This window comes from Vombatus ursinus, unplaced genomic scaffold (assembly GCF_900497805.2).
Source record: "Vombatus ursinus unplaced genomic scaffold, bare-nosed wombat genome assembly UNPS02010193.1, whole genome shotgun sequence".
NCBI classification, from domain to species: Eukaryota; Metazoa; Chordata; class Mammalia; order Diprotodontia; family Vombatidae; genus Vombatus; species Vombatus ursinus.
In genome coordinates this window covers 1355690-1381055 of record NW_020949971.1, presented here as the reverse complement: position 1 = coordinate 1381055, position 25366 = coordinate 1355690, and the positions used below count along the sequence as shown (strand labels likewise).

Below are 25366 nucleotides of genomic sequence, written 5' to 3'. Positions count from 1 at the left end.
TACCTTTCTCCATTATTAAGTGGTCCAGGAGTTGGAGCTACCAGACATCCTAAGTACAAAAGCCAGCACATGAGGAGTTATTGGCTCCTTAAGCTTTACACATGCTTCTGACCAGCACACTGCCAAGGCAAAGAAACTGTGAGCCAATGCTATATCCTTGCTAGCACACTAAAGTAAAAGAAACCTTCTTTTGTTAACTCTGCATGGTCTATGAGTGTTGCATTTCATTTCAATCCTAAACCTTAGCCACCAGATTGACCTGAGTCAGACCTGGCCTCAAGTAAATTTCTAGCTCCCAGGCACATCCAAGTTTGTTTACAGATTAATAAAGATTTGACAGGAAGTAGGGAGTCAAGGAAATGTGTCAGTCGCACTGAGAAAGATTGGATATCAACACACTGCTCATGGGGTGCCTTGATGTTTGGTCATGAAGGAGGAAAGGAGAGGAACCCAGAGAAAGCAGGGTTTCTGTTTTGGCTGAGTCAGTAGCTGGGGCCAAGGAAAGGTCTCTGAATTTGAAGCTTTGAAAACATGGGCATTATCCTTTCAGGTTCTCAGTCCTATGATCCCAGACCTGCCATCTCTGAAAACAGTCACTGGGATTGTCTCCCTTTCAGATGAAATTTTTTAGGTTTAAAAACCGGTGAATGAGGGATGCTTTAGGAAGTGGAGAGAACTGGCCAGAAGATTTATATTGGCTATTTCTGCCCCTCAATTTCACCAAAGATCTGGTGAGCTCTCTGTTTCTCTTTGCCAGAAAAGGGATTGGAAAGCAATGTTTCTATAAGAAATAACAAGGCTTCTTTTGAATTCATCAACAAATGATTATACGAAGTGAAAGTAATTCGCAAAAATTGAACAAATGGAAACTTCATAACCACTTACAAAAATAAGGAATGACAGGAAATTGGCAAAGTCAAGCTGACTGTTTTTCAGCTAAATCAAAGTTGAAGGGGCTGGAGTGTGGTAGAAGAAGGACTGACATTTTGACTTGGGACTTGGCTGTAGATTTCAGTTCCCAGAGCTGACTGTCCACATTTTCAAATCTTTTGAAAGTGCTCATTTTCTTATTTCAGTGAAAGGACATGAGAAATGGTCAGAAGACCCCAGGGTTACTTTAAATTTAGACATCATATGGTTTTAACCATTTTCCATGCAAAGTGTGGTCCACTGGAAGGCTCACTTGGCTTGAAGTCAGAACATCTGGGCTGGAATTTTGCTACTGCCACTTACAAGCTTTGTTGGTACTGAACCTCTAAGGGCCTAGTTTTGTTATTTGTTAGAGAGAGAGATAGAGATAGAGATAGAGAGAGATAGATAGATAGAGAGAGAGAGAAAGAGAGAGAGAGAGAGAGAGAGAGCCAAACACAACGATCTCCAAGGTTTCTCCCAGTCCCAACATTTGAGGATTTGGAATAAAAAAATGTTATTTGGTTACTTAAAGGGCACTGGAGATGTGATGTGTTAAAAAAAAAAGTTAGAACATATACCCTGCAATATCTTGGGGGCAAGAAGGGCAGCATCAGGGCAGGGATGGGAGAGTGAGAGTGGGATGCCTTGGAACGCACTGTCCCTCCTACCTGAAAGAAGCACCATCCACATACCACTGAACCCCATAGGTGAAGGTTCTCTCCTTCAAATATCTTTTCTTTGGACTTATCCTTTGTCTTCAGGACAGGCTTACATCTAGCAGTCATTTTTGCCCTTCTTATTCCCTGCCAACCAATGGCAAATGTCACAAGAACATCATTATTCTTCCTTCCTTCCTTCGAACTCAGCCTAGGACCTCCCATACAGCAGGCACCTAATGAATGCTCATTGAATGAATGAATGAATGAGTGTGTTTAGTTTTTAACCCAAAGGGTTATTTCCATCCCATTGTTGATTTAAATCAATGGTTTAAATAGAAATAGAAACGGAGGTCACAAAGCCATACATAAGGAGGTCACAGATTGACTTAGAAAGCCATAAATTAACATTGTCTATATTTTATTTTATTTTTTTGTTAAGTGTTTCCCAATCACATAGTCATCTGGTTCAGGTCATATTGGGCAGTGTTATTAGCCATATTCTTTCTGGGATACATGTTTGTCTCATTATATTACTTTTTGTTATTAATGTTAATAATTATCAAAATTCCCTTCCTTGTAGCAAATAAATACAGTCAAGCAATAAATGGAGATACCAAATGTGTCTGAAAACCTAGGGGTGCCTATCTGCCCATCCCCCAAGAAATGGGCGAATATTCTGTTTTCTTACAAGTATGGGCCAATTATACTTCCCTCAACCCCACTAAGGGGGTTATAAACCCATAAGGACATAATTTTGTTATATTTTCTTTAATGTAGAAAATAAAACTGCCTTTTACCATAAATATAACAGGTGGCTAGGAGAATGAATATGCTTAATTCCAGCACATTAATTTTTAGATTTTACAACCCATTAAAACTGAATCATAATTATAAATCATAATTTACCATTTTATGCCAAAATGACTCCAAGGTGGCTTGCTCTGTAACCATTTCACTCGTGTTGCATATGGAAATACACTTTTTATCTTTCTTTTTTTTTGACAGTCATGGAAAAGTGGAATATACTTCCCAATGAACAGAATGAGAACTGTCCTTCAGACAACTGCTCAGATTCAGTGCGATTTGATGCTAGGACTATGATGGCAAGGCTTCCAGAAAGTGAGTCATGTTTCATGAAATGGATGTCTTGAGTATGTTCAGTTTCTGGGATTTCTGTGGCCTGAGCTTCAACCCCATCATCCCTGCCCCTTCCACAAGAAGCTCATGACCACTGCTTTCTCTAAGAGACCAGCATAGCTTAGAATGGCTGACACTTTCAGCCCTGTGTGAATGACGTCTGAGTTCACTTCCACCTGCTCACTTTCTTTGATTCTAGATTTGCCTTTTATTTAAGGAATATATTTGGAGAGAATGATAATATTAAATTGTTTTCAATATTTAATGTTCAGTAAGAGTTAAGTGTGATCTGCCTGGGCCACATAACCAGTTTTCTGAATTGTACATCTTTTTTAATAGATCTTCCCACTGTCTTTGGATTGCAAGAAAAGCTGAAGTCCCACAAAATCGCACTGGTTGGCCTTTATCTCTTTGTGTTTGGGGTTCTGATCCCAATCACTGGATTTGTTACAGGTAAAGTATTCATGGGAGCAATGATCTAGCAATTTGTGCTCCAGGAAACAAAGCCACATCAACTTTTTTCAGTTTTCCTGGCACTGTCTCTCTGGACTTAGGCAGGTCCCATTTGTCAACATCAGTGTATTTTGTGTGTATGTGTGCGTATATGTTTTATGCATGTGTGTGTGTGTTTATGTGAAGCCCTCAGTCCATGGGAGTCATGGTAGCTGCACTACTTCAGTTGCTCCTGGCCACATCTAGCCAAGATATCTTCAGTGTCTGGTTGTGTGCTCTTCCCCTCTCAAAGAAGTACAAATGGGAAGGCCAGAGGAAGGAAGAGGAGTATAGACAGCAGCCCTGTATTCTGACATAACGTCTAACAAAAACAAAAATAAAACCAGACTTCACTGGATCCCTGGTGAAGGGAACAAGCCAGCCAGTTTTTCTTTCTGTCTGTGTCTCTGTCTTTCTGTCTCTGTCTCTCTCTGTCTGTCTGTCTCTGTCTCTCTCTCTGCATCTGTCTATCTCCCTCTGTGCCTTTGTCTCTTTCCCTCTCTCTCCTAAATCTCTGTCTATGTCTCAGTCTGATTATTTCTCTGTCTTTGTCTCTGTTTCTGTCTCTGTGTCTGTTTGTCTCCATCTCCTCCCACCTTTCTGTCTCTGTTTCTCTGTCCTGCCTCTGTCTCTCTTCTCTAGCTATCTCTATCTCTGTGTGCCTCTGTCTCTCTGTCTCTGTCTCTGTCTCTTTCTCCTTCTCCCTCCCCCTTCCTCTCTCAGAATATCACTTTGGCATCTGAGTTTTATAGAACTGACCATGTCACTACTTGCTGAAAACAAAGCAAAGCAAACAAACAGCTTCCAAGGGGCCCCCTGTTGTCTATAGGGAATCCAATCCAAGCTCCTCTGTTTGGTATTTCATGCTCTTCCTACTCTAGCTCCAATCCACTTATCTAGGTTGTTGTTGCCCTTATACTGGTAAGGAGAGAAACTTGAGCTAGGAAAACAACTTAGGAAGTTATTATAAGGAGAGTCTGGGTGAGAGCTGATGAGAACTAGAACTCGAGTCGGGGCTGCTAGAGTGGAGACAAGAGGAGATAGAGAAGAGATTTTGTGGAGCTCAAATCGGCAAGATCTGCCAAGGTTTTGGATTTGGGGTGCGAGGAGCAGTGAAGAGCCCAGAATTACCCCAACAGGGCAAACTTGAATAACCATGAGAATCATGGGCCCCAAAGGCTTCCATGGTCTAGAACCTTGGCTGAGATTAAGTAGGATGGAATTCAGTCATGATGAATGTAAAGACTCAATTTTAAGATCTGTTTCTTTGGATTTTATCACCTTTACAAATCCAGTAGGGAAGTCTGGTGAGACAGGAATTTGTCTGAAAATGATTGGGGCTGGGTATTAATCACTGTACATTTATTTTGTATATATATACTATATGTACTTAAAACTACCTGATGATGATAATAAGCAAGGTACAATGAGGAATCAATCTTCCCCAAGTCAAAGGACTTGCCTGAATATGCCCAGGTAACTGAATCTTCCACCCACCCATCCATCCATCCATCCATCCATCCATCCATCCATCTACAAACATTTTACAAGTGCTTATCATGATCCAGGTTTTATGTGAGTGATGCCTAACTGGTAACTCAGTCCCCTTCCCTTCCCAGATGTGTGACTTCCTTTTCAACTTCTATTTGCCTCCACCCCCCAAATGGCTGCTCCTCAATCTTCCTGAACCTTTTATCAGACTTGTGCTTTTGCTGCTGATGTTATTTTGGTTTGGGATTTTTTTTTATTATGAATATCTGGGTCTCAGATTATTTTATCCATTTTGCAAAAGTCCACTATCAGTATTCCTATGTTTCTCTAATGGTTCCAGATCTTAGGTCCAGACCTTTTCCTCTGAGCTAAATATTTCATTTTACAAATAGACAATGCTTTTTCTCCCTTTCATGAGCCATGCATCAAATATGACAAACAGATTGAGTTTATGCTGGCCAACATTTGTGTCATTTGTTAAAACCTTCACAACAAAAATCTGCATTTAGAACAAAGGTTGACATCACCTGAGCCAGGGGTAGCAGTGAGTATAAAGTGTGTAATAACTGGAGACATTTAATTTCCTCCCTAGAGATACAGGAGGGGAGGGAGAGGGAGGGAAAGACAAGAGAAGGAAGGAAAGGGAAAAGGAGGGGGAGGGAGAGGAAGAAGAGAGAAAGAGAAGGAGGGACAGAAAGAAAGGAAAGAAAGGAGGGAGAGAGGGAAAAGAGGCACCAAGGAAGGGAGGAGGAGAGAGAGAGAGAGAGAGAAAGAGGTGGCAGACAAAAGAAGAGACAAACATATATACATACATGGATTGGGGGAGGAGAGACAGAGACAGAAAGAGGAGAGAGAGAAGAGACACAGACAGACAGCAAGGGAGAGAGGGAGGGAGACAGAGAGACAAATAGAGATAGAGAGAGACAGAAAGAGACAGAGACAGACAGAGAGACAGAAACAGAGAGGATACACAGTGAAAGAAAGATAAAGAGAGAGACACAGAGAGACAAAAAAAGGGGGTGGAGAGACAGAGACAGAAAGACAGAGAGGAATCAAGAGAGAGATGGAAAGAGACACACACATAAAGAAAGAGACAGAGAAAGGCAGAGAAGAAAGGAAAAACAGAAATAAAAACAGAAAGCAAAAGAGACAGTTATACAAAGAGAAAGGGTGTAGAGAGAGGGAGAGAGAGAAAGCACTGAGGAGGGAGAGGATGGGGAGAGAGAGAAAGAAGCAGAAGACAAGAGGAGAGAGACAGAGACACAAGGAGAGAGAGACAAAGAAAGAATAAAGAAAGAGAGGAGGGAAGATGAGCAACAGAGAAGGGAGAGACAGAGACATAGAGAGAGAGGAGGAGAGAGACACAGACATAGACAGAGACATAGACACATAGACAGAGTCAAAGAGAGAGACAGACAGAGACACAGAGGCAGAGAGGCACAGCCAGAGACTGACACAGACAGAAACAGAGATACAGACACACACATACACACAGAGACTAAGAGAAAGACAAAGACAGACAGGGAGGAAGAGATGGAGAGACAGATGAAAGATGTGAGGAAGGGAGAGATAGAAACAATGTGAGACACAGAAGGAAGGAGACACGGAGAAGGACAGAGATAAAGAGAGACAGAGTAGATGAGAGGGACAAAGGGAGAAACAGAGACAGAGATAGAGAGAAAGAAAGAGGCATATGTGTGTGGAAGAATCCATGACAGCTCTGAATTCATTTTTCCTGTGTACAATGGCTTCTCCCTTCTGTCTGCTTGGGTGGTTTCCTGGTCTGCTACCCACAAACACTTAACCAAAAATTGAGGAGGGAGCCATTCATGGGGAGCCTGGGTGCTGTTTATCCAGTTGGTTGGTCTCTCTGGCCTCTTCAGGGGTGGCCAAAGGCAGGTTCCATACTTATCTATTAACATGCTGCACCCTCCCTTTTAGAATTCAAGCTCCTTCGGTCAAGAACTATTCTGTTTCTGTGTTTGTATCTCAAATGTTTTACCCAAATCCTGGCACATCGTGAGTGCTAAATGAAACACTGTTGATTGACTGATTCCAAACATCTGCAATTCAGTGACTGTAATTGACTTCTATCTATGTACCTAGTGATATGAGCAATGATCATTGTCATTTTCCTGGACTCCACAGCTCAGACCTTGAAAATGGTATCTGATCACAACGACACTTTAGACAAGAAGATTCAACAGATCTCAGATTTAGAAGCAAATCTGCACTCCCAACTTTTCCAGAACCTCAGCATAAAGATGGAGCAGAAATTTGAGGACCTTCTCCTTCAGGTCAGCTCCATCATCTCTGCTGTCCACACTCAAAGAGGAGTGCTAGCTGCTGTCATCAACTCTGTAGCAAACTTAAATGCCACGTTACTTGAAATTCAGCTCGATATAGAGAGCTGGAAAGGCACCTGTCAAGGGAACATCCGCAAACAGCAGGAGGTAAGTGTTTGTGCATTAAAGGTCACATTGAAGAAGGATAGCCTACTTTCAGATGGGGACTGGGTCTCTAGAGTCAGGGCAGGTTAGCTACAAAAAGCCTTCCAAATCAATGTCTCAAAAGCTGCTTTTCTCCATGTCAGGTCTGCTCACTCAGCCAGCTACTTTGATGCTCAGACATCTTGCTCACATTTTCCCAATAAGACAAGAAGGAAACAATAATAATATAAACACTACCAAAGTGACTAGAATCTCATAGCATTGCAGAGGTGGATTATCTAGGTCAGTCTCTTTCTGCATCTTTAAGGGATAATATTACAAATGATTCCTTCACTGGAGTCTCACAAATAATGTCTCATCATGACTTAGAAATGACCCTGGGTTCTTCAATAATGTGCTGACAGTGTGGAAGTTCTGTGATATCCTGCCAAACTGGAAAGGCTTTGGGTCCATGCCTGGTAATGGATCAGATATATTTGGCTTGGGGAGCTCAGAGTAAGAAGCTCATCCCTAGCTTGATCACAGGAGGGGGAAAGGATGTTTTCAGTTTCAGTTATGATCTACAACCATCAGCTAAGTTAGAGGAGTTATGGTCTGATTCAGCAGTGGAAGGAGTGCCCAATATTGAGAAATCACATGTTATTGAAGAACAGGAAAATACACATATGGATAACACTTTGCTGGAATAGACATGTTGTGTGTTAGATGTATATTATGTTATACTAGGGACAACTAGGTGGTGTAGTGAATGGAGAGCCAGGCCTGGAATTAGAAAGACTCACAGACACTAACTGTGTGACCCTGGGCAAGTCACTTAGCCTGTTTGCCTCAGTTTCCTCATCTGTAAAATTACCTGGAGAAAGGAATGGCAAACCTCCAGTATCTTTGTCACAAAAACCCTAAAGGGGGTCATGAAGAGTCAGACATGACTGGAAAATGACTAAATACAACGAATATTATACTATTGTCTTTTGTTGGTTTTCAGTCATTTCAGTCATTACTTAAGTATTCAGGGTTACTTAAATATTCTATTTCCTCTTCTGTTAATCTAAGTAATTTATGTTTTTTATAAATATCCATCCATTTTACTGAGATCATCAGTTTTATTGGCACGTAATTGGGCAAAATAACTCCTAATAATGTTTTAATTTCATTATCCTTGGTGGTGTATTCACACTTTTCATTTTTGATACTGGTAATTTGATTTTCTTTGTTTCTAAAATCAAATTAACCAATGATTTATCTATTTTATTTTATTTTTTCATAAAACCAGTTCCTAGTTTTAATTATTAGTTCAATGTTTTGGGATTTGCTTGTTTGTTTTTTTACTTTAAATTTTACTGATCTTTCCTTTGATTTTCAGGATTTCAATTTTGGTGTTTAACTGAGAATATTAAATTTGTTCTTTTTCTAGTTTTTTTTTTTTAAGTTGTATGCCCAATTAATTGATCTGCTCTTTCTCTTTTTTATTGATGTAAGCCTTTAGAGGTATAAATTTTCCTTTAACTACTGCTTTGGCTGCATACTACAAATTTTGGTATTGTTGCCCTCTGAGAGATTAAGAGATTCCTTGAGGACCTGAGTATAGGACTGGGTTGTCTGGGAAGAATTCACAGACTCAAGTATTCTTTAAGTCAAGGTGGCAAAGATTTATTGTTATGCAATACAGTGAACAAGGATTCTGAAGGAACCTGCCGTGGGGGGCAGAGCTCCTTAGGGAACTTGCAACCTAACAGGAATGATACTAAAGCTTATATAGGAAAAATAATGAATTATGTGCCAAGCATGCTAATTAGGTGATAACTTACAACCTTGGTCACAGGCATCATTCCCTACTGGAAATGGGGTTGGGGTGGGGAGAGGGGGCTCCTAAAAGGTGTATTTTTGGTATGTTATGTCTATAACAAGATAGTTTCAGGAGTTGATGTCTATAGCTTGACCTCTGGATTGTATATGGTAACTGTGGACATCAGTACTTCATAGTTCTGCTGATACAAGATAGTCCTGTTCATACAAGGGAAATCCTACAGAGGCCAGCTTGTTCTTGTAACAGGAGAAGATAATATGCCTCATTGGGCCCACTTATGTGCTATTGCCAGAGATAGGGTCCTTGGGCTAGAGAGAAACTGTCAGGGATAGTGTCTTGAGGCTAGGGAGAAATACGTCTTGGAAGTGGGGTCTGAGTACAAGACCCAAGCACCCCATCAGTATGATGGCTCATTGTTGTCATTCTCGTTAATGAAATTATTGTTTCTATAATTTATTCTTTGACTCACTCATTCTGTAGGATTAGATTAATTTCTGGTTAATTTTTAATCTATGTGTTTACTGTTCTTTATTGGATGTAATTTTTATTGTATTATGGTCTGAAAAGCATGCATTTAATATTTCTGATTTTTTTAATTTGTTTGTGAGGTTTTTATGCCTTGATACATGGTCACTTTTTGTGAAGATGCCATATATAATTGAGCAAAGCATTTATAATACTATTTTCTGTTCTCATTCAATTTTCTCCAGAAGGTGTATGATGCTTAACTTTTCTAAAATTCTATTAATCTCCTTAACTTCTTTCTTATTTTATGGTTAGATTTATCTAGTTCTGAGAAGAGGAAATTGAGGTCTCCAACTGATATAGTTTACTATTTCCTCATGTAACTCATTTAGCTTTCACTTTAAGAAATTGGATACTCTGTCATTTGGTGCAGATATATTTAGGATTGATATTATTTCATTGTCCATGGTACCTTTCAGCAAAATTTAGTTGCCCTAATTATTTCTTTTAATTAGGCCTATTTTTGGTTTTGCTTTGTCTGAGATCATGATTGCTTTCTCTGCCTTGTTTACTTCAGTTGAAGCATAACAAATTTGGCTACATCTCCTTGTTATAACTCTCTAGTGTATATTTGTCTTTCTGTTTCAAGTGTAAACATATTGTTGGATTCTGGTTTTTAATTCATTCTGCTACCCACTTCTGTTTTATGTATAAGTTCATCCCATTCACATTCAAAGTTTTGATTATGAACTGTGTGTTTCCCTCCATCCTATTTTCTTCTGTTTATCCTTCACTCTTTTTTTTGTCTTATCCCTCCTCTAAAGTCTGTTTTGCTTCTGACCACTGATTACATTAATTTTCCCTACCTTTTATCACCTTTTACTCTTTCCTCTCCTACTTCCTGGTAGGGTAACAGAGATTTCTATACCCAGCTGAGTGTGTATGTGTGTGTACTTTTTCCTCTTTGAACCAATTTCTATAAGTGAGGTTCAAGAATTGCCCAAGATCCCATTTCCCCCTCTACTATAAAAGTTCTTCCTTGCCCCCTCTTTTTGTGAGATAATTTCCCCCTTTCTTCTCTCTTTCCCTTCTTCTCCCAAGGTATCCCTCTTTCTCATCTCTTCATTTTTTTTTAGATCATCCCAATATAATTAGCTCACAGCTGTGCCCTCTTTCTCTGTACTGCTTCTAACTGCCCTAATAATGGTAAAGTTCTTAGGAGTTACAAGTATTATATTCTCATGTAGGAATGTAAACAGCATAACTTTATTGAATCTTTTATGATTTCTCCTTCCTGTTTACCTTTTTATGCTTTTCTTGAGTCTTGTATTTGAAAGTCAAGTATTCTATTCAGCTCTGGACTTTTCATCAGGAATGCTTGAAAGTCATTTTGTCATGATTGAAAGATATTTCATTAAATACCCACTTTTTCTCCTGAAGGATTATATTCATTTTTGTTGGACAAGTTGTTCTTGGTTGTAATTCTACAACCTTTTCCTTCTGGAATATCATGTTCCAAGCCCTCTGCTATTTTAAAGTAGAAGCTACTAAATCTGGTGTCCTATTGGCTGTGACTTCATAATATCTGAAGTGCTTCTTTCTGTCTTCTTGTGATATTTCCTCCTTGACTTGGGAGATCTGGAATTTGGCTACAATATTCCTGGGAGTTCTAATTTTGGGATCTTTTTTGGGAGATGATCAGTAGGTTCTTTCAATTTCTATTTTATCCTCTGGTTCTAAGGTATCAGGGCATTTTTACTTTATAATTCTTGATATATGATGTCTAGGCCCTTTTTTTGATCATGGCTTTAAGGTAGTCTAATAATTCTTAAATTGTCACTCTATTTTCTATGTCAGTTGTTTTTACAATGAGATATTTCATATTTTCTTCTATTTTTTTCATTCTTTTCATTTTGTTTTACTGTTTCTTGATGTCTAGTGGAATCATTAGCTTCCATTCATCCAGTTTTAATTTTTAAGGAATTATTTATAGAACTTTTATATTTCTTTTTTCCAATTGGCTAGCTGTGCTTTTTAAGGAGTTCTTTTCTTCAGTGAATGCTTGTGCCTCTTTCACTATTTGGCCATTTTTATTTTTTAATGTGTTATTTTCTTCAGTAATATTTTTGTGCCTATTTTACCAAGCTGTTAATTTTCATTTCATAAATTTTTCACATCACTCTCATTCCTTTCCCCAATCTTTCACCTACCATTCTTATAGCTTTCTTTAGCACTTCCAGGAATTCTAGTTGGGCTACTGTCGAATATTCATTTTTAAGGCTTTGTTTGTAACTGTTTTTACATTGTGGTCTTCTTGGTTTGTGTCTTGATCTTTCCTGTCACCATATAGATTTTAATCTTCAGGTTTTTTATTGTTTACTCATTTTTTTCCCCAGCTTTTCCACCTTAACTTTGAACTTTATGTCAAAGTTGGGCTCTGCTCATGTGAAGGTGGGGAGGAACTATTCCAAGCTTCAGACTTTTTTCCACTACTATTTTCAGAGCTAGTTCTAGGGGCCTGTAAGTTTTTAGTGCTTCAAAGGTGGTGTGATCCAGGAAGAGATGTGGTCCTATTCTTCACGCTAGTCTTTCCTGTAGCTACAAGCACTAGTGCTTCTCTTTGCCCTCGAACTGGGACAAAACATAGTTGACAAGTGGTCATCCAGCTTCTGCCACCACCTCTTGAAACAATGCATTGCATCTTGGGATAAGTCTACATGCTATGAAGTTTTTCCTGACTTCAAGGATGAATTGGCCTCTTTACAATTTTACCCATTGCTCTTGATTCCTTAATCAGTCCATCAGTAAGCATTTATTAAATGCTCACTATGTGCCAGGTACTGTTCTAAGTGCTGGGTACAAAACAGAGAAAAAGTTGAATCCCTTCCCTTAAGGAGTTCATAGTCTAATGACTATGAGACATTTTTATCAAATGCTTTGGTAACATCAAAACTAAATCTACAGCATCCCATTCTTTGTCCATTTTATGAAAAAGTCCAAAAAAAAGGGAGAAAGAGGCAAATTTGGAATGACCTGTTCTTGTGAAAAACATGCTGGCTCTTTGTAATGACCCCTTCCCCTTCTAGATGTTCATGAACTGTCTCTTTAATGATCTATTTGAGAATTGTCCAAAGAATGAAAATGAAATGAGAATGTCCAAAGAAAGAAAGACTTGCTGGTCTATAGTTTTTGACCACTCTTCTCTTTTTTGGAAAATGGGTAGAACATGGGATTTTGCATTTTGTGACTCCCTTCTCAGTTTCCATCACCTTTCAAATTCACTAACAGTTGCTCAGCAGTCACAGCTACCATTCTTTTAGGATCTGAGCATGCAGTTCAAGGGTACTTGAATTCATGAAGGATAGCTGAGAGCTCTCATCATATCTCTTTTATTATCTTTGGCATCAACTACTTGTTAGTTACTTTTGTTCTGACATTTTCCATGTAGGGATTATCATCTTTGGTAGTAAAAACATAAATAAAATATAGAACGGAGAAGCTCTGCTTTCTCTTTGTTGTTTTCAGTTATCATTAACTCATCCATGCCAAGCAGAAGTCCTAGACCATGTTGTGTTCCCCTTTCTGTCCTACTCTAGCTCTGGAAGCACTCTTTATTGGCGATGGTTTCATTAAAGAGTGGTCTGCCACTCAAGTGGGGGCGGAGCCAAGATGGTGGAGGGAAAGCGGTGACTTGCTTGAGCTCTCCCCCCAAACCCCTCCAAATATCTATAAAAAATGGCTCTAAACAAATTCTAAAGCAGCAGAACCCACAAAAAGACAGAGTGAAACAAATTTCCAGCCAAAGAGAGCCTGGATGATTGATTGGAAAGGTATATCGCACCGAGCAGGGAGAGGAGCACAGTTCAGCGTAGGCGCGCAAGCCACAGCGACCCTGGAGCAGGCCTCAGAGGACTGAATCGTGGGCAGTTGTGGCTATTTCCAGACTTCTCAACTCACGAATGCCAAAGACAACTTAGAAGGTCAGTGGGAAAAGTCTGTGACTGCAGTGAGAGAGGAGCTAGGTCTCAGCCACAAGTCTTGAGAGCGGCCCAGAGCCACAGCTGTTTCCTGAGCTTCTGGCCCACAGACTGAGGGGGAATCGAGTGGCTGATTAGAGGGGGATTGCAGGGATCTCTTTGCCAGTGCTGAGGCAGGAGTCTCTTGCTTTACCAGTACTTGGATCTGCGTCACGGTTCTGAGGGGCGGTCCTGGCATGAGGAGGAATGCTGGTGTGGTGGAGCTTGTTGTGGCTGTGGAGAGAAAACACCTTGTCCCTTATCATAGCACCTTGGAAGAACTGAAAATTTTCAGATCTCTAGAAGTATCTCTGAAAACAGCTGTACAAACCCCCTAAGCTTGGGACAGTACATTCTCCACATTGGAAGCAGACTTTTACTTTAACAAAGAGTTTAAAACTCAAGTAATTGGCTGGGATCATGAGTAAGCAGCACAAAAAGAGTCAGACTATATTATCTTACTTCGGTGACAAAGAAGATCAAAACATACAACCAGAAGAAGACAACAAAGCCAAAGCTCCTACATCCAAAGCCTCCAAGAAAAATGTGAATCAGTCCCAGGCCTTGGAAGAGCTCAAAAAGGATTTTGAGAAGCAAGTAAGAGAAGTAGAGGAAAAACTGAGAGTGATGCAAGAAAATCATGAAAAACAAGTCAACAGCTTGCTAAAGGAGACCCAAAAAAATACTGAAGAAAATAACACCTTAAAAAATAGCCTAACCCAAATGGCAAAAGAGGTCCAAAAATCCAATGAGGAGAACAATGCCCTAAAAAGCAAAATTGGCCAAATGGAAAAGGAAGTCCAAAAGATTACTGAAGAAAATATTTCCTTAAAAATTAGAATAGAGCAATTGGAAGCTAGTGACTTTATGAGAAATCAAGACACTGCAAAACAAATCCAAAAGAATGAAAAATTAGAAAACAATGTGAAATATCTCATTGGAAAAACAACTAACCTGGAAAATAGATCCAGGAGAGAGAATTTAAAAATTATTGGACTATCTGAAAGCCATGATCAAAAAAAGAGCCTAGACATCATCTTTCAAGAAATTATCCAGGAAAACTGTTCTGATAATTTAGAACCAGAGGGCAAAATAGAAATTGAAAGAATCCACTGATCTCCTCCTGAAAGAGATCCCCAAAGGAAAACTCCTAGGAATATTGTAGCCAAATTCCAGAGTTCCCAGGTCAAGGAGAAAATATTACAAGCAGCCAGAAAGAAATAATTCAAGTATTATGGAAACACAATCAGGATAACACAAGATTTAGCTGCTTCTACATTAAGGGACCGCAGGGCATGGAATATAATATTCTGGAGAGCAAAGGAGATAGGATTACAACCAAGAATCATCTACCCAGCAAAACTGAGTATAATCCTTCAGGGGAAAAAATGGTCATTCAGTGAAATAGAGGACTTTGAAGCATTCTTGATGAAAAGACCAGAGTTGAATAGAAAATTTGATTTTCAAATACAAGACTCAAGTGGAACATGAAGAGGTAAACAGGAAAGAGAAATCATAAAACACTTATTAAGGTTGAACTGTTTACATTCCTGCATGGAAAGATGATATTTGTAACTCATGAGACCTTTGTCAGTATTAGGGTAGTTGCAGGGGAAAAAATTATATGTACGTATATAGAGATATAGAAAGATAGATAGATAGATAGATGGCACAGGGTGAGTTGAAAATGAAGGGGTCATATCTGGAGAATAAAATTAAGGGATGAGAGAGGATTATACTAGGAGAAGGAGAAAGGGAGAGGTAGAATGGGGTAAATCATCTCACAAAAAAAGAAAAACAGAAAACAAAAGGCTCTTGTAGTGGAAGGGAAATGGGGAGAAGGTGAGAGGGAATGAGTGACTCTTATTCTCATTGGATTTGATTTAAGGAGGTAATAACATACACACTCAATTGGGTATGGAAATCTGTCTTACCCTCCAGAAAAATGGGGGAGGGGAAGGGACAAGAGAATAGGGGGATGATAGAGAGAAGGGCAGATTGGGAAAGAGGGTAATCAGAAGCAAATACTTCTGAGGAGGGACAGGGTCAAAAGAAAGAATAGAATAAATGGGGTGGCGGGATAGGATTAAGGGAAATAGAGTTAGTTTTTCACAGCGTGTCTACTATGGAAGTGTTTTGCATAACTGCACATATATAACCTATATTTAGTTGCTTGCCTTATCAATGAAGGTGGGTGGGGAGGGAGGAAGGGAGACAATTTGGAACCCAAAGTTTTAAAGACACGTGTTTAAAAAAATGTTTTCACATGCAATTGGGAAATAAGAAATACAGAAAATGGGATATAGAAATCCATCCTGCCCTACAGGAAAATTGAAGGGGAAGGGGATAAGAGAAGAGAGGGAGAGATAGAAGGGAAGGCAGACTAGGGGAAGGGGTATTTAGAATGCATGCCATCTTGGGGTGGGAGGAGGGGGGAGGTGGGATGAAAATTTGGAACTCAAAATCTTGTGGAAGTAAATGTTGAAAACAAAAAAAAATAAATAAAAATTACCATAAAAAAAATTAAAAAATGCAAAAAAAAAAAAGAATGGTCTGACACAAGAGATGATGAGCTTCCCTTCACTGGATGTCTCCAAGCAGAATCTCTGACTAAAATGGGTTGTCAAGGAAATCCCAGTTCTGGTAGAACTTCAGCTAGGGGTCTCCCAAGATTCTGTCTTTCTCAAGGCCTGTGATTCTCTGTCAGCAGAAGGAGCACCTTCGCTGACATTATTAACAATCACTCCATCCATTGAATGGGTTTCTAGAAAAGGTAGAGGATGGATGTGAAGAAGATTCCACATATTTTGAATCTCCTCTGTCAAAGGGACACGATCTTGTACCATTTTCCACTATCTCTCATCATTTTCCTTTTCTTTTCCTTTCCTCAGTAGGAAATGAATGAATTAATGAAGAAAAAATTATTAGGCCCTAACTACATACAAATGCTAAGCATTATGGAGACAAATAAGAAAGTAAGATAGATCTTGGTTTCAGGGAGCTCACATTATACTGGGGGAGGTGACAAAAATAAGAAGTTTCCATTGCAAGTCAAGACCACTATGGGGGGCAGGGAGAGGGCAGTAAATAGAGTGCTGGCCTTCTCAGAAAGCCCTGTTTTCAAATGCAACTTCAAACACTTATTGGCTGTATGATTACTTTATATCTTCAGCCTCAGTTTCCTTATATGCAAAATGGGCATAATAATAGCACCTACTTCCCAGGGATATTGTAAGGATCAAATGACATCATATATGCAGAAAAGTACTTTGCACACACTAATGTTTTAATCTTTAATAATCTCTAGTATCATTTCCATTGAAAAATCATATTTTTTAAACCTTTCTTTGTATGTGTAAAGAAAGTGCTGTAACCAGCACTTACTAGAGTGCCAGCACATAGTAGGTGCTTAAATACTTATTGACTAACTAACTGACTGACTGGTAGAATACAGAATGACAAGAGAAAGTCTAAACTATATAAAAGTGTCTATCTATACATGGTGCAGTGTTTAAGAAAAAAATCCACCATAAACAACATGTTCATTTCTTCACCTGATGAAATAATTTTGCTGGCCTTCTGTGACACTTTCCAGGAGACTGAGAGGCTGGAGGAGCATGTGTACAATGTGTCAGCAGAAATCATGACCTTGAAAGAGCAGCAGATCCATCTGAATCAGGAAATCAAAGGAGAAATGAAACTTTTGGCTAACATCACAAATGACCTTAGACTAAAAGATTGGGAGCATTCAATGACATTGAGAAACATAACATTAATTCAAGGTAATATCAAGTTGTTTCACTTTCCCAACAGACACCAACTTGGATCTATAGATGGCTGAGTTTGGAGCCATTTATATCCCAAGACAGGGTTGCCTGGTTCAAAATAGACCCTTTGCCAATGGGCTGGAACAGAGTCATCTAAGTCCCCAGGGGTGTCCTGATACAAGAAGCAACCCTCTAAAGGGGAACTGGAGCTTTGAGTAGTTCTGGTCAGTACTTACCAAAGTTGAAATCTAAGTAGGGCAGAAATCTGACACAATCCAAAGACAAACACAGTCTCTGCTGTCATATCGGATAACAGAGAGATCTAACAGATCTCAGCAGGCTAAAAGGAAGGATGAAATCTTATACAATGGAATTTAATAGGGATAAATGGAATGTCTGACACTTGGGTTTGAAAAGTTGACCTCACAATCAAGTTATCAGGATGTTGTAGTTAGATAACAGCTCCTCTGAAATAGTTCTGGGCAGAGGGTTAATGAGATACAAGATCGATAGTGCACTGGATGGCCAAAAAACTTACAGGTTCTTAGCCTGCACCAAGAGTGGCAGTGTCCAGAATGGAGGAGGTGGTATTTGCCTCTATCACCACCCTACTTAGACCACTGATAGAATGACAAGTTCAGTTCTGGAAGCATCACATGAAGAAAGACTCCCCAAATTTAGAGAAGGGTGGCCAGCAAAATGAAGAAGTTAGAGACCATGGCACACCTGGATGAGGTCACAGAACTGGGGAGGTTTGACCCAGCAAAAAGGCAGAGATGCCATGATCACTATCTCCAAGTGATTTGATGGGTTATCAAGGGGAAAAGGATCAACCTTGTTCTGTTTGGTCCCAGAGGGCATAAACAGGAGTGATGATGGGAAGGGACACTGGGCCTGCACTGATAGAGCTTGAAGATGTCTCAGGCTCCTTTCAACTTAGAGATTCTCCAGTTGATTCTTAGCAGTAGGAAGGAAGTGCAAGAAAAAGGGAAACTTTTTCCAATGGCTTTGGGAAAATTGGGTAAGGGTAAGAGTTGGGCAAGAGTGGGCAGACAGACCATGAATGAGAGGGCCAACAGCTAAGGGAGAGACTTGCTGGCTATGAGGTCATTGCTTTTCTACTGGACTGGCCTTGGGCTGAGAGGACAGGCAGCCTTCTCCCCCAATGTAGTCTAATGTTTCAAGTGGCACCCCCCTTCCCAGAGATGTGCAACATCCGTTCAGAGGATTATTATGATCCCTGAACTCAGCCAATATGCCAACACTTATTTCTTACATAATTGGGCCCATCTGGCCTATGATACATCTGAATCCATGGCGAAATAAATTTGTAATGGACTACACTGCCATTCAAATCCCCCAAGAATATTTACAAATTGAGGTCTTCTGATTTCCTTACTGATGAAGTAAAGGCAAGATAGAGCTAACATGACTTGGTCAGGGTCCCACAGTTTGGAAATGTCTGAAGCTGGACTTGAACTCAGGTCTTGCTGACAGGAGGAGCAGTTTATGTTGTCTGGAAGATAGACTCCATGAATAGGAGTGGGGGGGTTTGTAGTGGTAGTAAGTAAAAGTGGATTCGAAAGTTAGAACCAGTTAGTGGAAGACCTAAAATGCTTGGATGAGTTAATTACAACAACAGTAATGAGATTAATAATAATAACAAACGTTGCATGGAGATTTAAGACTACAAAATACTTTATATATGTTCTTTCATTTGATCCTCTGAACAACATGGCAGATAGGAGCTATTATTATTTCCATTTTACATGAGGAAACTGAGGTAGGAAACAGTGAAGTGGCCTGGTAAATGACAGAAACAGAATTTGAACTCGGATCTTCCTGACCCTAACTAACATTATAGCCACGATGCCACCTAGCTGCCTCAATCTTTCATTCAGTGAGTGGAGTGCAGACAAAAGTGGGACCTGGAAAGGTTCTGACACATTTCAAGATGTGTCACTCTCCACTGGGGGAAGGGCTGTGTGTGTCTGATCACCAGTCATGACCAGCAATTATCACCCCTTTCTTTCAAGGCCCTCCTGGACCAAAAGGTGACCGAGGGGACAGAGGCCCCCAAGGAGAAGTGGGGGCTCCTGGCATCACTGGCCCAAGAGGTATGTGAATGGAAATTGAGTCACTGTCTGCATATTCCATGCAGTGAAGCAGAGAATGGGGGACCTGGTTGAGAAGAACAGCCAGTGACCACAGTTACATCTGCATCCTCCAAGAAGGATGAAGATGTCTGAGGGCAAGGAGACAGCTCCTGCCTTTGGGGAGCTCACCCTCTAATCTGAGGGAGACAGCACATGAACAAGGGTTATTTGGAGAGGCCCAGTGATACCTGGGTTATGGCAGGTAAAGTAGCAGGGGAAGGAAAGAAAATAAGCATTTATTAAGCACCTGCTGTGTGCCAGGCACTGTGCTAAGTGCTTTACAAGAGTTATCTCAGATGGTAAGATCCTTAGGACCCTGGAAAGCAGTGGGAACATATGAGTCTGCTTCATGTTGAGAGTAGGTGTCTAATACTTGGGAGGAACATTGGGCAATGGCTCCATGGTTCTTCCCAACATCCCCCACCTTGGCATCCAGTTTGGTTTTGGTCCTGCTGGTTGGGCAACCATTGGCAGACTGGACCCGGGAAGGGGTAGCTTATGGGCAGCCCCAGCATCAAACTGAGGTCTTGGGGTGACAAGGCCTTGAGGTGAAAGGAGCCTTAGGTATTATCAAATCAAGCCCTTGAATTTTACAAATGAGGAAACTGAGGCCCAGAGAGCTGAAATGATTTTCTAAGAACTGGTATTCAAATGCAAGTCTTTTAACTCCAGATTTATTATTATTTCAATGGTTTTAAGGTGGTTTGGGTTTGGGGGAGAGTTGGCAAAGCTTCTGAGCATATGAATACATGTGCATATATGTGCATATGTTTACAATATTTTATTTGTATATATGTTTATATATGGGAGAGATATGCTTTGGAAGAATCCAAACCACTATGAATGAGTATCAAGGAGCTCATATCAACACCCATTAGAGTGATTCAGGATTCAATTTGACAGACATTTTTCCAGTGCCTGCTGAGTTGCAAGGAAGGCATTTAGGGTTTGAGATACTACTGCGAGATAGAAAGATAACGGTAACACAGATCCCACCCTCAAATGAGATCATGGAAACAACGAGCTCAGATGTTTTCTGTGGTCTCCAAAGCTTCCCGCCAGAGTTTCAGAGCTTACTCCACATGCTCTTTTCCCAAAGGGTCCAGTGCTGAGTCTCAGATGAGTCCCTCTGGGGGAAAAGGTAATTCCACCTACCCCAGGTCTGCTCCATCACTGGTCCCAGCTGGTGTGGGGAGAGTGTGGAAGGCTGCTTGAAGCCTCCCTGGCTTACATAGTTCCAGTCTCACTTTACTGACAGACTGCTGGACAGCTCCCCCGGATGTCCCTTAGGTATCTCAAACTCAGCACTCACCCACAACTTCCTGTCTTTCCCCCTCAAACCACCCTTGCTCCTCTCTTTCTTGTTTCTGTTCAGGCAACCTAGTTTCCTGAGTTCATGCCTTTAGAGGTATCCTCAATTCTTCACTCTTTCACCTTCCGTATCCAGTTACTTGTCAAGTGTTATCAATTCTTCTTCCTCCACACCTTTTCTCCATTCACAGAGGCTCCATTCACAGTGGCAATAGTCTCTTAACTGTTCTCCCTGCTTCTAATATGTCCCTCCTCCATTGCACCTTTCAGATCCCTGGCAAATTAAAATTCCTAAAGCAGAGGTGTGGCCACATCAGCAAATGTGCTTGTGTCTGGCATTTAAATCCTATCAAAATCTGGCTTCAACATATCTTCCCAGGCTAATTACAAATTTTTCTCCTTTATGCACTCTATATTCCAGCCAAACTGGCTTCTTTAGGCATGCACTGTTTTCCGTCAAGCCCTGCTCCAGGGACAGACACCTTTGGCACCAGGCTTCATGGAAGGGAGGCAAGACCCTCATTTCTGGGGCTTTTTAGGACAGACAAGATAAACTCACTTCCTAGACAGGCTCCCGTGCAGAGCTGCACCTGTTCCTGCTTCCTGTGCCATGGGCCTCCCAGGCCACAAAAAAATCACCACCTCATCAAGGGAGGGAAGTGTGATCACCTCCCTCCTTCACTGGACCTCTCCATCCACTCATATTCTGACTGGACTCATTCCTCAGTGGTTAGCATGCTCCCATCCCCTTATATTCACCTCATCCCAGTGATTCTGAAGGCTCAGTTATGAATGTACAAACTCCATTTCCCATCTCCAGCTGCCCACTCACTTACCCCTATTCATCTCCACCTTACACCCACCCCCAGTCCCTGCCAATGTCCCACTGTAGGTCTTCTTTTGCACTGTGCCCTTTGGAATGCCTGCTACATAATGAATAATTTTCCTTTCATCTTAAAACTCTTTCTTTCAGACTTCTTTCACCTTCTGGCCCTCACTGACATGGTTCCCTCCTGAGGACATGGTATCTCTTGCCACCCTTTCCATTACTGGATACACCTTCTTTCATAATCCCTGACCCACGGTCACTGGGGATAATCAGAATACCACCTTGCCCTCCATGCTACTTCCAAATTCTCCCTCTACCACTTGCACTAAAACTCATACTATCCCCCAATCTAGGTCTTGGTGGTTATTATCCACTGACCCTCAGGACATTCTTCTTCCTTCTCCAAAGAGTTTAAGGTCACATTTATATTCATTATACAAATTCTCCTATTTCTGCTCATTTCACTCTGTTCATATGACTCCTCCAAGGTCCTTCTGAATCCATTCCTTTTGTCATTTCTCATGGTACAAGAAAATCCCATTACATTCATTTTCTGTCATTTGTTCAGCTCGTCTCCAATTCAGGGGCATCCATTTTAATTTCTAGTTCTTTTCCATGGCTATATGTGTTTTTGACATAGAGGTCTTTTCCTTCTATCCTTGACTTCTTTGGGGTATCACTCTAATAGTGGGAATGATGGGGCAAAGGGAGTACACAGCAAATTTTTGGATATAGTTCCAAACTGCTTTCCAAAAATGACTGGTTCACTTCTTAGCTTCACCAACAATGTACTGTATTAGTGTTCCTGTTCTCCCACATCCACTCCAAAAAATTTTGTCATCTTTGTCCATCTATCAATTAATAAATATTTATTATTATTAATAGCTAACATTTATTAATCACTTACTCTGTCAGGCACTAGGAATACAAAGAAGGGCAAAAAAAATCCTTGCCCTAGAGGAACTGACAAACTGATGGAAAAAAATAGCATACAAAAGGAAGTAGAAAGGAGGAGTGGGTAGAGGTGGGGGTGGAGTGTATGGTGCAGGGACAAGACAAAGTCTGGAAGAATACGCCTGGGTGGGAAAAGCCTAAGAGTTGGAACTACAGAATTGTTTTAAGCATTTCTCTAATAATTAGGGATTTTGAAAATTGTTTCAGATTGTGGTGGAGAACTTGCCTTTCTTATTTTGAGAACTCTCTGTTCACATCCTTTGACAGTTTTTCCTTTGAGGATGGCTCTTCCTACACATTGTACTAATTCCTTATATGTACTAGGCCTTTATAAAAAAAAATAAATGCTGAAAGAATGTTCCCAGTTAACTTTTCTTTCTAATTTTAACTGCATTGATTTTGTTTCTGCAAAACTTTTCAATTTTATGTAACTAAAATTGTCTATTTAATCTTCTGGGATTCTCTCTATGTTTTATTTGCCTTTTTTTTTTTAGGGTCTCCCTTAATCAATGTATTGACCAGTCCAGGTTTCATCAGAAAAGCACTTTTTTAAAATGAAAAGCATGAGTTTGGCACTTGCCTGACCTTCCTAGCATTCAGCTTAAAAAGCCAATAAATGGGGTTATAGTGTCTAGAAATCTCCTCAGGGATCTGGGGGGGGGGGTGGGAGGTCATAGCTATATTGCCAACTGAAAAATGTCATCCAGAAAAGTCTTGCTACTAACTCTGTATTCCACAGATCCCCAAGGCAGCCCCTTCCATTTCTGGACACCTCTTAATGGCTTAGGAAGCTTTTCCTTACCTTTGTCTGAATTCTCCCTTTCTTAAACATCTGAGCACAAGCAGAACAAGGCTCACTTTACTCAGTGAAACTGTCCAAGGAGTCTGGAAAGGCAATGAGAGCTAGGGGTTATGCTCTTGATTTCTTTCCACTTGTACTCATAGTTATCATATGCCAGTTGTACCTTATATGTGCCTGACAGGTTACCCTTTAGAAATATATGCCCCTCCCGCCTCAGTCCCCCCGGTTGGTGAGTTGTCATGGCATGCTTTGACCTCTGCAGGACAAATTACTGACATTGGGTCACTTTCTTTTTCTTCCTTGGGTTCCTCAGGTCTTCCAGGTCTAAAAGGTGACAGGGGATTGACAGGCCCCCAAGGGAACCAAGGCAATCCCGGACTCCCAGGGATTGTGGGAAGACAAGGTATCTTGATCGAACAGCCACCACATAGAAACACATGGAACATAACATTGGAGCTGGGGGGAAGAAAGAGGGGAGGAGAAGGAAGGAAAGAAAAAAAACAACTGGAGAATTGGTTTGGGCACAAATCAGGGTAGTGGTCAGTAATCCTGGTGATAGTTGTATCCTAGAGAGCTTGCAAGTTTCTAAGGGCTTTCCTTACCATATTCCTCTGAGGGGTTTGGGGGGTGGAGGTGGTGAGGATTATTATCCCCATTTTCTAGATGAGTATACTGAGGCTGCAAATGGTAAAATGACTCACCTGAGGTCACAAAGCCTATCTTAATGAAGCCTAAGATCACCTTAGGAGTCAATGAGGTGGCTCAGTGAATGGAGTGCTGGACTTGGAGTCAGATCTGAGCTCAAATCCAACCTCAGAAACTTACTAGCTGTGTGGGTAGAATGCTGGACCCCGTGAGAAACAGGAAGACCTGAGTTTGACAGCTGTGTGACCCAGGGCAATTATTCACTGAACCCTTCACAGCCTCAGTTTCCTTATCTGTAAAATGAGGAAGTTGGACCTAATGGCCTCTAAGGTCACTTTCAGCTCTAAATCTATGATCCCATAATTTGAACCCAGGCCCTCTGGCTCAAAAACCTGCGCTCCTCCCAGCACCCGGTCCAGACCCTCTGAGCCATGGCTAACTGAAGAAAGTTTAAAGGCAACTTCAACCTCATCTGTACATCCCCCATTATTCCCTTACTCTGCTCAGTGCAGAAAGTCTCCTGCAGAAAACAGTCTAGCCAAAGGGACAAATCCCCTGTTGAGACTGAAGTCACCTTCCTATGACTTCCAGACCCAGGATTGGGATCTGGAGGCAGGGGCTGCTTTCAATGATGGTAATAATAATAGCATTTATACCATGCTTTCAAATTTGCAAAGCTCTTTATATTTCTTATCTCCTCTGATCCTCACAACAACCCAGGGAGGTCAGTGCTCTTATTATTATTATCCACATTTTACTGATGAGGAAACTGAGGCAGACAGAGATGAAATGACTTGCCCAGGGTGTCACAGCTAGTAAGTGTCTGAGGTTGGATTTGAACTCAGGTCTTCTTGACTCCAGGCCCAGTGTTCTACTCATTGCTTTGTCTAACAGCCTAACCCATAAAATGATAGCAGACATTCACGAAGAACCTTTAAAGTTTGTGATGTCTTTTATAAGTATGATAGTGACAACCCTGTGAGATCAATATCACAGCTATTAGCCCCATTTTATAGATACAGAACCTGAGGCCCGGGGGTTAAGTAACTTGCGTGGGGTCACACAGCTGCCTCCAAGTCCAGACCTTGACCCAAATGCCATTCTGTCTCCCTAATATTAACCATGTCTAGGGCTAGAGTAGCAGAAGGAAGGGGACAGGCTCAGGCTCTGGGTCCCATCTGCAGCCACGAGGAAAGAAGGATGGCCCAGTGGGGCAAAGGGGAAACCCATTTTGTCGACCTCTTCAGCTGTTCCCCACACTCTGGGGGGCTCTGAAGGTCTGCCCTTGATTAGGGTCCTTCTGGTGGTGCTGAAGCACCTTCCCACTTGTAATCCCCGCCCTACCCTCACCTCACCACCCCCATTCCTCTAAAGCAAATATGAATCTCTTTTAAAGGTTTTCCTGGCCCGAAAGAGCAAAAAGGAGAAAAGAGGGATCAGAGATACCACTGTAAGTATCTGTCGGGTCCGTCT

The 25366-nt window shown here is 40.9% G+C and overlaps 1 protein-coding gene across 7 annotated transcripts in view; it reads left to right on the top strand.

Moving 5' to 3' along the window:
• Positions 1–25366, top strand: part of MSR1 (macrophage scavenger receptor 1) — a 79669-nt gene that overhangs the window by 21129 nt on the left and 33174 nt on the right. For 6 of the 7 annotated variants that reach the window (XM_027853719.1, XM_027853722.1, XM_027853721.1 and 3 more), the window contains 7 exons: positions 2577–2690; positions 3048–3161; positions 6840–7144; positions 17025–17211; positions 19233–19313; positions 23562–23651; positions 25290–25343. In XM_027853719.1, coding sequence (XP_027709520.1) covers positions 2579–2690; positions 3048–3161; positions 6840–7144; positions 17025–17211; positions 19233–19313; positions 23562–23651; positions 25290–25343 — 943 coding nt within the window. In that variant the 5' untranslated portion in view covers positions 2577–2578. The remainder of the gene's footprint in view (positions 1–2576; positions 2691–3047; positions 3162–6839; positions 7145–17024; positions 17212–19232; positions 19314–23561; positions 23652–25289; positions 25344–25366) is intronic. The other variant, XM_027853724.1, reaches the window with a different exon arrangement.